The sequence below is a fragment of the Rhinolophus sinicus genome, linkage group LG06 (genome assembly GCF_036562045.2).
Source record: "Rhinolophus sinicus isolate RSC01 linkage group LG06, ASM3656204v1, whole genome shotgun sequence".
NCBI lineage: Eukaryota > Metazoa > Chordata > Mammalia > Chiroptera > Rhinolophidae > Rhinolophus > Rhinolophus sinicus.
In genome coordinates, this window is record NC_133756.1 from 157,171,438 (window position 1) to 157,183,814 (window position 12,377).

The 12,377-nt window shown below is 48.3% G+C and overlaps 1 protein-coding gene across 5 annotated transcripts in view; it reads left to right on the top strand.

Annotated features, from left to right (window-relative positions):
* Window positions 1–299: 299 nt before the first annotated feature.
* Window positions 300–12,377, top strand: part of CD6 (CD6 molecule) — a 37,890-nt gene continuing 25,812 nt past the window's right edge. For 4 of the 5 annotated variants that reach the window (XM_019754075.2, XM_074336455.1, XM_074336452.1 and 1 more), the window contains exon 1: window positions 327–529. In XM_019754075.2, coding sequence (XP_019609634.1) covers window positions 469–529 — 61 coding nt within the window. In that variant the 5' untranslated portion in view covers window positions 327–468. Of the gene's footprint in view, window positions 530–12,377 lie in introns of all 5 variants that reach the window. The other variant, XM_019754074.2, reaches the window with a different exon arrangement.

A 12,377-nucleotide genomic window follows, 5' to 3' on the forward strand; every position in this document is an offset into this window, starting at 1 on the left:
AATCCCATGAAAGCCCGATTCCATGGGGTAAGACAGTGGGTCCCTCGTTCACTCTTCCACTATGTATTGATTGAACATCTACTATGTATCAGGTCTCCAGAAAAGAGGCATACCACCTCCACATCCCTTTTCCCTAGAGTGTATATATATGTGTCTCACTCTGTGACTCTTGGGGTTCAGCCATGTTTGGTGGGCTCACAGCAGAAGCAGTTGGGCTCTCCCTACCAGCCCCTATAATACAAGCCTGGCTTCCTGGAGACCAAAACCACAAGTAGAGCACAGAGGCGTGAGAGACATTCACAAGCCGGGTTTGCCCGCATGCGTGCAACAGTGCTTTCTCTTGCAGAGAGGAAGATACAAACAGGAGCAGCGAAGGGCACAGCGAGAGTGAGGGGCACTCAGCGGCCATGTCCACTTCCTGGCCCTAGGATGGTGCTTCCCACTGGCAGACGCGCATAGCAGTCAGAGATGGCACCAGACATGTGGTCCTTCTTCGTAATCGCTGGATTGCTGACAGCAGCCTTCTCAGGTAGCCCCTTTTCCCCACCTTCTGTCACTCCTGCTGGAGGACCTGGGTCCTGGCCTCTTGGTCCCCTTTCTGGTTGTTTTCTCACACTTTTCTGGAGCCTTTTAGCCACGACTGTATTCTGATACCAGGAAGGCCCCAGCTGAGCCAACAGCAGTTGGGGCCTGGAGAGGGTACAGGAACCCCCTGGAGGGGCTGGGGCTGTGCCTGGGCAGTGCTAAGAGGGTTCCTGAGGCTGAGATCATGAGTGCAGCATGCGTGTTGCTTCCTTACCAACAACTTACCCAGGGTCTGAGGAGGGAGTTGCCTTCCACCCATAACCTCCCCCGTTCCCTATTTCTTGCCAGCTCTCAAGAAGGAAGCGTTCACCTTCTAGAGAGATAGGATCACTGGTGATTGTATTTTCAACCCCAAGGCTGAGGCTCTGGGCTCTCCAGGCTTGTACCACTCACAGTAGAGCAGTCCTGAAATAGACCCTGGAAGCCAAGGGGAGGTGAAGACAGCTGGTTGCTGGTGGCTCTGGCACAACCATTTGGGGTAGTTTGGGGCACAAAAGAATAGAAAGGTTTTTGAGGGCCACCTCCCCCCATCATGTGTTCTCCCTGGGTGCCAAGGCACCCTCAGGACCGGGCATCAGGTGGCCAGGAGGTTTGGGTTCTGGGCTATGCTCATCAGATGCTGTTGGACCCTGCTGAGGGCAGCGTCCAAGCTGTCAGGAACTGAGCAGTGACCCAGAGAGGCAAGGGATCTTGCCACGGTGGGCCCTTACCTTTGGAGGTGGGGAGATTGGCACAGAAACAGAATTCTAGGCCCAGGGAATCTGGGTCCACCTGGCAGTGGGGATGCCAAGTGCTTTCAGTTTGGTGTGAGGGAGACTCAGAAAGAACCCATCAGTAGGGCCATCCGAGACAGCTGGGAGGACTGAGGGTGTTGGGGAGCTACGAGGGGTCCTCCTCTCTGGCTCTGCCACATGCTCCGAGCCTCCTGACTTCACATTGATTTAGAGAGAGCTGTTTAGCTCTGGGAGTGGGAATGTGTGTGCCTTTGGCCCGTGGGCGTCAGCCTGGCCTGTCTTGCTCTAGTAGGAGCACCTGGCGCTCAGCCATCTTCTGCCCCGAGCTGAGACAGACAGATGGTCAAAGAAGGAGTGCCTCCCTCCCAATCTCCAGTGTCCTCTGTGCTTCTCCACGAGGCCCAGCCACTGGCCTTGGCTCAGAATTAAGTCTGAGTCCAAAAGGTCTACTGGCCAGCCCCTGAGCCCGGGAACTGACCTTGAATGGTCCCGGAAGGGAAGCGGGAACCCAGCGCCTGGGCAGAGCTCAGGGAGGTGAAGCGAAGGGGCCCACGGAGCCAAGTTCCCCACATTTCAGTCCTTCTAGTCTCATCCTGACACTCCTGCCTGGCCCACTCCACTCCTGGTACAGTGATTGACTCCATGTTTCTAAAACTGCATTTATATTCAATTGACTCACTTGTTACTAATACAAGTCTAGTTATGAAAGGAAACTTTATGTCACTATTACAAATGGAAAACCAACATCATGTGTCATAAATAAAAGGTAAAGCTAAGCATAAAAATAAATAGTGGTGAAAACCAATTTCAATTACGTGCTAGCAAAAAGTGAAAAGAACGTAAAGGCCCTTGACCCTGAAGCATATGCCTACCGTCTGTGCTGAAGGGGAGCTGAGGTGGATGACAAAGCCATCTGGCTCCAAATTGTTATTTTTTCTTGACTTTTGAAGGAGACTGAAAGCGCTGTGAGTAGGAAACAGTTTCCTTAATTTCCATTTAATGGCATTAAATGTTGCTTCCTTAAACCCTCCTAAGGGTCCACAGGGGTATACGCCCTATTGCTGAGAAACATGGCCTGGCAGGAAGGGCATTCCAGGCAGAAGGAAACTGAGCCAAACCCCCCCGGGGAATAGATGGGGACAGAGGGAGCTTCTCATGTGGCCAGAGCGAGCTCCCTTGGGAGGCCTGTCTGAGTGGTTCTTCCCTTCCAGCCTGGTCCCGCAGGCCCAGACCCCAGCGGGCCCCAGCAATGTGGACCCAGATCTCCTTGGCCAAAGAGTGTGTAGGGCAGACCAGGTTGGAGAAAGGAAATTAGGGCTTCCAAGGAGAAAAAGAGAGAGACAGAGAGAGAGAGAAAAGAAAAATCTAAGGAGAAGAGGGAAGACACGGAGCTGGGAAAATGAGGCCTCAAGAGCAGTGGGGTTACTAGGTAACGCCTGGGACTGAGGCAGCTGGAGTCCAGCCCTTTGGGGCCCAGGCAGACCTGGCGGTGCCCGTGGGTGCTGGGCAGGACTCCCCTGTCCTGCTCCCTTTCTAGTCCCAGGTCTAGGCTCCAACCTGGGCCTCACACAGCTACTTCTCTGCCCGGGGCTGGCTTGGGCTCTGGGCCGGCCTCTCCTCAGGCCTTGGTTTGTGCTTGAATGACTGGGCAGAGACCAAGGCCTAAAGAGCCATGCTTTTCAGCTCTCAGATGGGGCTCTCTGGAGTCCTGGGTCCATGACCAGTTAGTTTGTCCACCTACCCTCCAGTTCTGTGCCTCAGTTTCCTGGTCAACTGGGGATGAAGAGGCAGAAAGAGTGAACTAGAAGCCCTTGACTGTGGAGGGAAGGGTGGGGTCACAAGACTGGAGGTATTGCCCGTGCCCTGCCTGTAGTTCACCGTGTGCTCCTCTTTCTGGACCTCAGTTTTCCTGTCAGTGCAATGGGGAGCTTTGGGCCGACAATCCCTAAGGGCTCGGTCAGATCTTGACACTCTGTGTACAATGCAATAACAAAGAACCAGGCCTTTCTCGCCACGGCAGTGCCGAGTCGGTGACGCTACTTCTACCTGGACTGTGGTCGGTGAGGTCCTGGGGGGGCTGCTGCTGTGCCCTGAAAAGGCTATTCGTGGTTACTTTCAAAAAGTCATGTGGTTTCTTACATTAACAGGTTTTAAAAATCTGTTTTTTCCTTCGCTTGTAAGTTCAGTATACAAATCTCATTTTATTTAAAAGTCTAGTCATTTTTAACGATGGCTCTCAGGGGTCTTTGATCAATATTTCAGCAAATCAGGGTGAACAGAGTAAGCTTCCTTACATAATAAATACCACTTACAAACATAGCTCATTGAATTCACTTAGGTCTGTGTTGTCCAAAACAGGAGCCACTAGAATGTACGTTGGAAATGCGGTTCATTGAATTGAGATGTGTTGGAAATGTCAAGTACACAGCAGGTTTTAAAGATGTGTTTGAAAAAAATGTAAAATACCTCGTTAAATAACTTTTATATGAATTACATGTTGAAATGATATTTTGAATATGTTGGGTTAAATACATTTTATTATTACAATTGAGATGAACCCATTCTTTTTAAAAATGTGGCTACCGGAAATTTTAAAATGACATGTATAGCTCACATTATATTTATATGGCACAGTACTGCCTTAAATAGTCTAAGCTACACTGACAAATTTAATAAATTCAATTTTCTTATAAATGCTTCAAATACTTCTAAGAAAAAAACACCTTCCCAAGGATTTCAAAGGATGCTTTAGATCTAAAAATCTAACTTATAAACAAAGTGAATATTAAGTTCTCTAACTATTCTAATAACATTCATAGACATTGTCTAATTCTCCCAAAATGTTTGACTTAAAATTTCAACTAAAGTCAATTACTCGCTCACATTCGTGAGAATCTCTACTGTCCACATGTTCATAAACATCACAAAATACAGGACTTCATACAACAACACACAGAACTTGACCCAACTTACACTAATGCAAATGTACAAATACTACATTTTTTTGTTTATTTTATCCCTATTTTTTAAAATTCGAATCTTCCTGCACTTAAAAGCCACTTACGAAGGAGAAAAGAATCGTATGATTGCAGGGACTTGGGTTATCCAGAACAGGTTGGCGTTTCTATCTCAGTGGACTGAGACGAGGTCAACTTTTCTTGTTGTTTTGCCAAAATATAAGGTATGATTGTGTTGTGTTGCTGACGGATACGCAGTGCCCTTTCTGTTAGCCTGTGTCCTCCAGATGGGCTGCTCCCTCAACCCACGACCTCTGGATTCAACTTATACAACCTAATTCTCTATGTCTGCTTCTACCCCCACCTCCTGATTAGATTAAATTAACCAATGTGTTTACTACGCTATTTTTTTTTTTCACATTCCCCCTGCCTGGCAAGACTGCACTCGTAGATATATAAATAATGTTTCTTCTGGCTTAGTCTGGTCACAGGTCAATGACTGGCGGGAACAGATAGCGTGACTATCACCGTAGTGGTGATATGGACAGGGCAGCTCCTAGGGCGTGGGGCTGGTACATTTAGCCAAACGTAGATGATTACAGAGAGATCTAGAATGGATGAGAAACACTGCCCACGGCCTCCTTCATTCAGTCTGCGTTTACCGAGGCCTGCTCCATGACAGCCTAATTTTTTAATAAAAAAGCTCAGGAATTAAAATGGGCCCCCAGGTGTTGCATTCAGAGGCTGAAGAATCAGTTTTCCCCATAGGACAAGGAGGAATAAGGATATGGCCCCAGTTGAGGCTTCTGGACAGGGGTAAGAAGGAAAAGACCATGGGCTAAGGCCCATGCAGGCGCTCAGCCCTGCACTGAGCAGCTTTCAGTGGGGCTAGAACCCGCAGGTCCATCTCCTTCCCTGGTCACAGTGTCCCACAGACCCTCCACCCCACCCTCAGAACCAGTCCCAAGTCGGGCTGGAGTGAGGTGACTTCCCTGGTATTTGCTGAAACTGCCATCTACCTGACCATTTACTTAATACTCTTTCTGAATTGATGTTTCAAAGCGTAAATACATTTATTTTTAGGAAAAAAACTTTATATTTTTCCCTTAAAGATAAAGCCATTGTAAATCACTTTAATGGTAGTAATGATGAAAATAAACATAATGGAAACAAAACAACGTCATTCAGTTCTGGCCGGATGTGTTGCTGCTTTCCCTTTGCTCAAACGGGAGGGTGGGATGGTTGTAGGTTTCAGAGAGGCGGGTTAAAGACTAGACCCCCCTCGGAGATTTTTCTCCTCCAAGTAAGCAGAAAGGAGTAAAGGGGGAAAGAGGCATAATTTCCTTCAGTAATAAGTGGTATTTAATGCCATGTCAGTGACCACCTAAGTCATTTCTCCAACCTTTAGGTATGTGCCCCACACTCTGGAAACACTGGTCCAGAGAAAGACAATGGGGGTGGGCAGTCTGTCCTCTTGCCTGACAGTGCCTGGGGAAGCTGCCTGCTCACCTTCCCAGGGGACACCCTGGACACGAGGGCCCCGTACCAGGCTGTTTCCAGGCACCCTGGGATTTTCCTGGTGAGCCTTGAAGTTGGGGATGGTGCCTAAACTCGTGGCTCCAATTCAGCTCAGGGAATCAGCCCCGGCTGCAGTGGGAGAAAGAGCCTTGAGGAGGGGTGAGGTTGGGAAGGGTTTTTTGAACTCACTCTGGCTCTAGGTTGCTGAGTAATCTTGAGCAAGTTCCTTCCTTTCTCTGGCCCTAGTTTCCTCACTGCAAAAATGGGCAAATTGAGCACTAATGACCCAGCCTAAAAATCCTGGTCCTCCATGCATGTTCCTTGAGACTTTACTGGTTGTGAAGCCGATCTAGCCGTTAGAACCTAGCCTAGGATGGGCACAACGTGATAACCCCAGCTGGCATCATGTCATGTGGGATCGTGGACCCTGGTGTCAGGGAGACTTGGGTTCCCAATCAGAGCTCTGCATGACCTGGAGGAGTGTTTCTTAGCTTCTCTGTTCCTGTACGCTACAGATAAAAACCGCCAGCTCACCAAGGTGTGAATGTTAATTTAGGTAACACATCTGAAAATGCCAGAGCATAGCAGTGCTCCAGAATGTTAGCTTATAAATGTTACATAGCAAGGATAGAGATCTGGTGATGCGACTGCAGGATTTAGCAGTTAACATAATGCCGTTTGCACAAAGAGCTCGTTTACCCACATGACAACCCCATTGTACAGATGAGGAAACTGAGGTTTAGTGAGGCTGAGAAACCTATCCAAAGTCTGTAGCTAGTTAAGTGCCAGGACTTCAACTTATGTCTCCCGATTGACAGTTCGCTGCTCTTTTCATAAAAGGAAGTGGCCAGGCTTGTCTCCTCTGAGTTTGAGGCATCTCTCCCAGATGCTGTAGTCCTGGGCTTACAGCCTCACTACTGCGTCCACAGAGCCCTCAGGGGCCTCTGGGGTTCCTGGGGCCTCCTGGAAGGCTTGTCAGGGACACATGGGATCTAAAGTGGCTGCCTCCCTCACTGTGGTCCAGCCTCAGAGGGTTTACAGTGCACTAACCCAGCCCACTGGGTCCAGGAACGAATGAAGGTGAAGTTAAAGAGGCACCATGCTCCAAGGGAAAGCCTGCCTGACAAAGCATCTAGTCACATTTATTTAGCACCTGCTGTGTGCCAGGCCCTGTGCTGCCACTGAGATAAGACATCGGAAGGTCTGCCCTTGAACATTTTAAGTATTGTGAGGAAGATGGTAAAACACACAAGGGTCAGCCTGGGATAGGTGTGACCACAGGTGCAATCCGATGATAGCCATAACCACCATCCACGGTAGAGGACATACCTTTCTCCAAGCATCAGCTATGCTTTTCCTGTCCTACCCAGACACTGGGGAATCATCCCATTTTATGCGTGGGGAAACTGAGGCTCAGAAAGTTATATATTTTGCCCCCGGCTGGCTGCTGATGCTAATTTTAAATCCATGTCTGTAGGGCTTCAAAACGCATGTTCTTGATCACTGAGCTGCATTGTGTCCAGGGGCAGGGAGGCAGAGAAGGGAGAACTCAAGCCTCCCAGAGACATGGGGCAATTTCCCAGAGACGGAGACGCCACTGTCTCAGAGGGGCTAGACATGGAGGACAGAAGCCTTCCACATATGGAGAAGAATGGGGAAACATCCTAGGAATAAAGACATTAAAAAACAAAAATAATGAGTGCATGCCAAAGCTGGTGAGAGAGTCTAGTGGTGGTGTGTCCGTAACAGCTTCCTGGTTTTGGTGATTTACTATAGTCACAGGTATATCATCATTGGGGGAAGCTGGAAGATGGGGCATGGGACTTCTCAGTGCTGTTTCGCAGCTCTTGTGAGTCTATAATTTTAAAAGTAAAAGTTAAGGGGGGAAAAGGCTTTTTGTGCAAAAAAGACCCATTTGAGCAGCAGCCTAGAGGCAGGACGAGCAGAGTGACAGCCTGAAGGGTTTCCCTGGCTGCAGGCAGTTGTGACCAGCCAGCCCTGCTGGTCCCACAAGGCATGTTGGGTGCGTGAGGCCACAGTCCCTAAAGGAACGAGATCCAGGCTGTTTTCTTTCTCCTGACTCGTCCAGACTGGTGGGTCATGAGAGTTCAATGAACTTAAAACTCACGAAAACGCCAAGCGGAGTGACAGGCCCACAGAAGATGTATTGACAAATGTGAGCCAGGCAAACACAAGGAGAGTGGCCCCCGGGCAGCGCTATGTAAATTCATAAACCTGCCTCCTCCACATTGCAACCCTATGAAGTATAAGTTATTGCCCCTATTCTACTGATTAAGCGGCTGAGGCTTCGAGAGAAGTGACTTTTCCTAGATCGTACAGCTAATAGATCTTTAACTTGATGGCTCCAAAACCATGCTATTTCCCAGCACTGGAAAATGGGCAGGATTTGGGGGTGGACCCCATCCCCCTCAAGATTTCTGCAGGATAGGTCTGGGGACTTTTCACCTCACCCATCATCAGCTGGGCTATCCCGGAACTGAGGCAACCCCTGCCCCTAAAAAAAACAAAAAAAACTTGAAGGTGCTTGTGGGTCAGAAGTCACTTCCTGGTTGAGTGTTCACCGTGAGCCTCAGTTTCCCCAGCTGTAAATTGGGTCGATGGCAGCCTCCAGGACTCAGGACTGGGATGTGGCTCAGTGAGATGTGGGCTGTGAAGTACATGGGGAAATAGGGGGCTCCTTGGGGTTCTAGAGAGTCCCATGGCCATGGGGCCGGGCAGGAACTCACAGGACAGCAGAGGGAGAACACAGAGAAGCCCTGGTTTCCGCCCACCATTTTGTAGAGCCCTGTGGCCCGACTGCCTTCTGCCTGAAAATGGCGCCAACAGAGCCTCCACGAGGCCAACCTAGGCAGGGAGGCAGGGCTGATGGGCTGAGGCGAAAGCTGTGGGGCCTTGGGACATGGCTGGACTGGGGTCCCGTGATGAGAAAGTGATCTCCTTGTTCTCTCCTGCAAGGATGGTTCCTCCTGGGTCTCGACCGTATGTTAGGGGGTGGAGAGCACATTAGAAGTACAACCTATAAGATTCCAGGCACCCAACCACTCCGTTGTAACCCCAAGCCCAGCTGGGTGTTCTGGGCAATGTCAGCAGATGCCCAGAGAGTCTGTGCGTGGCACTGGGGACCAGGGCTGGGTGGGGGTAAGGAGGAACCTGAGAGCTAAGAGCTTCTCAAGGTGTCTTGGGGATCCCATCTGAGCACCTCACTTCCAATTTGCAAGTCACCTACTGATCCCTGAGCCTGGGAGAACGTAGAGGTGAAGTCTCTGTGTCCTCACAGCCACGTGCAAAGCCACGCACTGTCCATTTTACGGAAGTGCAAACGCATTCTCAGAGAGCTTGAGCCGTGCAGCCAGCTGCTGACAGAACTGGGACCGGCATCACTTTCTGGTCACAGACCCTCCCCCGGCAGCTGCCTTTTTCTAAATGGGGCTCAAGGGAAGGAATTTCCATACGTTTCAGTATAATTTTTTGCTATAATTTTTTACCTTTAGCCCATGGGTGCATGGGAGCTGGGCTGGGCCAAAAACAGAGGTAGGAGAACACGCCCTAGATGGGCAGCAGGTCCGCTCCCCACTTTGCTCAGTGACCCTCCTTTCCCTCTCCTTCCTTCGCTAAAGTAAACACCTGGCCACATGAATTAAGCTCCTTGGAGAAATGTGCTGCACTCTCCAGATAGGATTCTAGAAATATCGCGACGGTATCTGACGTGGAAGACACCCCACATTTAATGTTTAACCTCCTATTTGTCAGAGGAGGAAACTGAGGTACAGAGTGGAGAGTGATGTGCCCAAGGTCACAGAGCAGGTGAGAAGCCCGGTCTGCTGGCCCTGAATAGGGCCTCACCCACATGACCCGGAGGGTGTGGTGTGTGCCCTGTGCAGCCAGCTGCGTCCTCAGCTCCCCTGAGATGGGAGATGGCAGAGGAGGGCTGTGGTCCGACATGATCTGATGTGACCACAGGTGACCCTGGTTGGTCTCTGAGATGTCAGTTTGGTGAGGTGAGGAGCTGGCTTCCTGTAGTCATTCCGCCCGAGCCATCTCAACAGCCACCCCCCATCCCTGGTCCTCAGTCTCTGCCTTCTTTTTCTCTCAGGTTTTGTTTCTTTTTTAACTTTTTATTTCAGCGTAATTTCAGACTTACTGAGAAGTAGCTAGTTCCACGTGCTTTTCACTTAGTTCCCCAACTGTTAACATTTTACCACAATCACTTTATCATTTTCTTTATTTTTTATCTGTCTGTTTTTTCCTGAACCATTTGAAAGTAGGTTGTAGACATAATGTCCCTTTGTCCTAAATATGTCAATGAATTTATTTATTTATTTGTTTGTTTATTTATTTATTTATTTATTTATTTATAATAAAGACATTCTCTTACATAACCATAGTATGCTCGTCAAAATCAGGGAATTAACACTGATACAACTATCAGATAACTTACAGACCTTTTCCAGATTTTGCCAATTGTTCCAATAAGGTCCTCGAAGGCAAAAGAAAATTCCATTTAATGTGCTGCTTTTTTTTTTCCTCATGTCTCTTTATTTTCCATTAATCTAGAACAATTTCTCAGGTTTTTCTTTCTCTTTCATTGACATTGATCTTTTTGAAGAGTACGTACAGCCCAGTTATTCTGTAAAATGTCCTTCACCCAGGTTTGTCTGTTGATTCCTCATCGTTAGATTTCAGTCATGTCTCTTTTGGCAGGAAGAGCACAGAAGGGATATTGTGACCTTTTTAGGACATCGTATCAAGAGGCACGTGGTATCAGCTTGTTAACCTAACAATAAAAGGCCAAAGTGAGAGGCAAGAAGCATTTATTTGAGATCCAAAAGAATAGCTCTTCAGAAAGCACTGGTTCTGGCAGAACCCAAATTGTGTTCCAATTAGGAAGTGAAGGTATTTATACAAGGAAGAAATTTCTGTGGGTGTAGATAAGCTAGCAGAGTGACACTAATTCTAAAGAATGTTTTAAATTTTCAGTCACGTGTTCACACTGTCTGCTTTCCTGTTATGTTCGCAACAGTAGGCAGAGGGAACAGCAGATGCAAAGGCTCTGCAGCAGGAACCAGGATGGCAAGTGGAGGAGATGACAGAAGGAGAGGGGGTGTGGAGGAAACGGAGTGGGAGAGATTGGCCGGGGTCAAGGGACACAGAACACGTAAGGGTTTGGAATTAATCCAAAGGAAATGGGGAATCATTGGAGAGTTTTAAGTATAAAAGGATGTGATCTGATTTGTCTTAATGTGTATGCAATTATTTAACAGATATTTTTCAGACTCAGCTCCATTTACAAACATAAGTTTACTTAAACCTAGAAATCTCCCATCCTATCATAGATCTCAAGCGAATAATACTTCAATAAATAGAATATATCATATAGACAAATAAGGCACTGAAAACAGAAGTGTCATTTCCTAGCCTGCCATCCAAGCCTGAGTTAGGCCTCCCCTTGTTAAAAAGTCTTGGGTGGTATAGGCTGAGCAACAGCATAGTAAGACTTGTACGTCCAGGGACTGAAGAATTAGAAAAGGAATAATTTGCTTACTCTGTGATTCAATACTATTTAATCTGGAATTTTAAATTGTCTGGTTTGGGAAACAGTGTGCTAAGTGGTAGAGGATGAGTTGGGTGCAGGTAGCGGGCACAGTGGGGGCTGAGTGGTGAGGGAGGGAGGCACAGTCCAGCCGGCAACCTAAAATCAGAGGCAGTCAGAGGCAAGAGAGCCCCCTCCTCCTCTGGCAGTCAGACCCTAACTGGTCCGAGTCACCCATTTTACCATGGAGAAACTGAGGCCCTGGAAAGGGGCAGGGACTTACCCAAGGTCATAATAATAGCTGGTCTCAATTCTACCATGTCTCATTGTCACTCCCACCTGATTCCAGCTGAAATTTCAGACATGATGTAAATATTAGTCATCCTTGTTGTAAAAACGTCGTAACAACCACATTAAAAGATATCTCACCCAGCACCCTCACACAACATGGATTTTTGTTCTTGAAGGAGGGCGTGTGTAGGTCTCTGGAGCATCATGGGAGTTTAGTCTCATCAGCACAAAGGCGGCTGGGTGTGTTGATGGATATTGTGCGGCTTTTGATCAATATTTGTTAGGATGGTTATGAGAACACGGACTCTGGGGGCTGAGAAACCAGCATTTGATTCCAGGCTCCACCACCTCCTCTGGGACCCCGGGCAAGTTCCTAAACCTCTCTGAGGGAAAATAGGTGTTCTTGCACTCTAGAGAGACTCTAAAGCCATCCCTGAGGAGCCTTATGGATAATTTTTAGTCACCTACATTTGTGGGGGTCGTCTCAGTTCCAGTCACGTCAACAGAGCCACGAAACTCAGTCCCACGAGGCACTTGTGGGTGTATAGACTCTGGTGATCTGGAAGTGAAGGAGGGGTACATCCCTCCACTTTGGGGGTTCGCCTCCTCCTCCTTCCCTGGAAGCTCCTCTGCGCTCTCCCCAGCTCCTGCTCCCAGAGGCAAGCTTTGTTGCAGGTCTGTGTGTGACTCGGTTTCCTAGGGCTGCCATAACAAAGCACCACACACTGCTGCATGAACAAT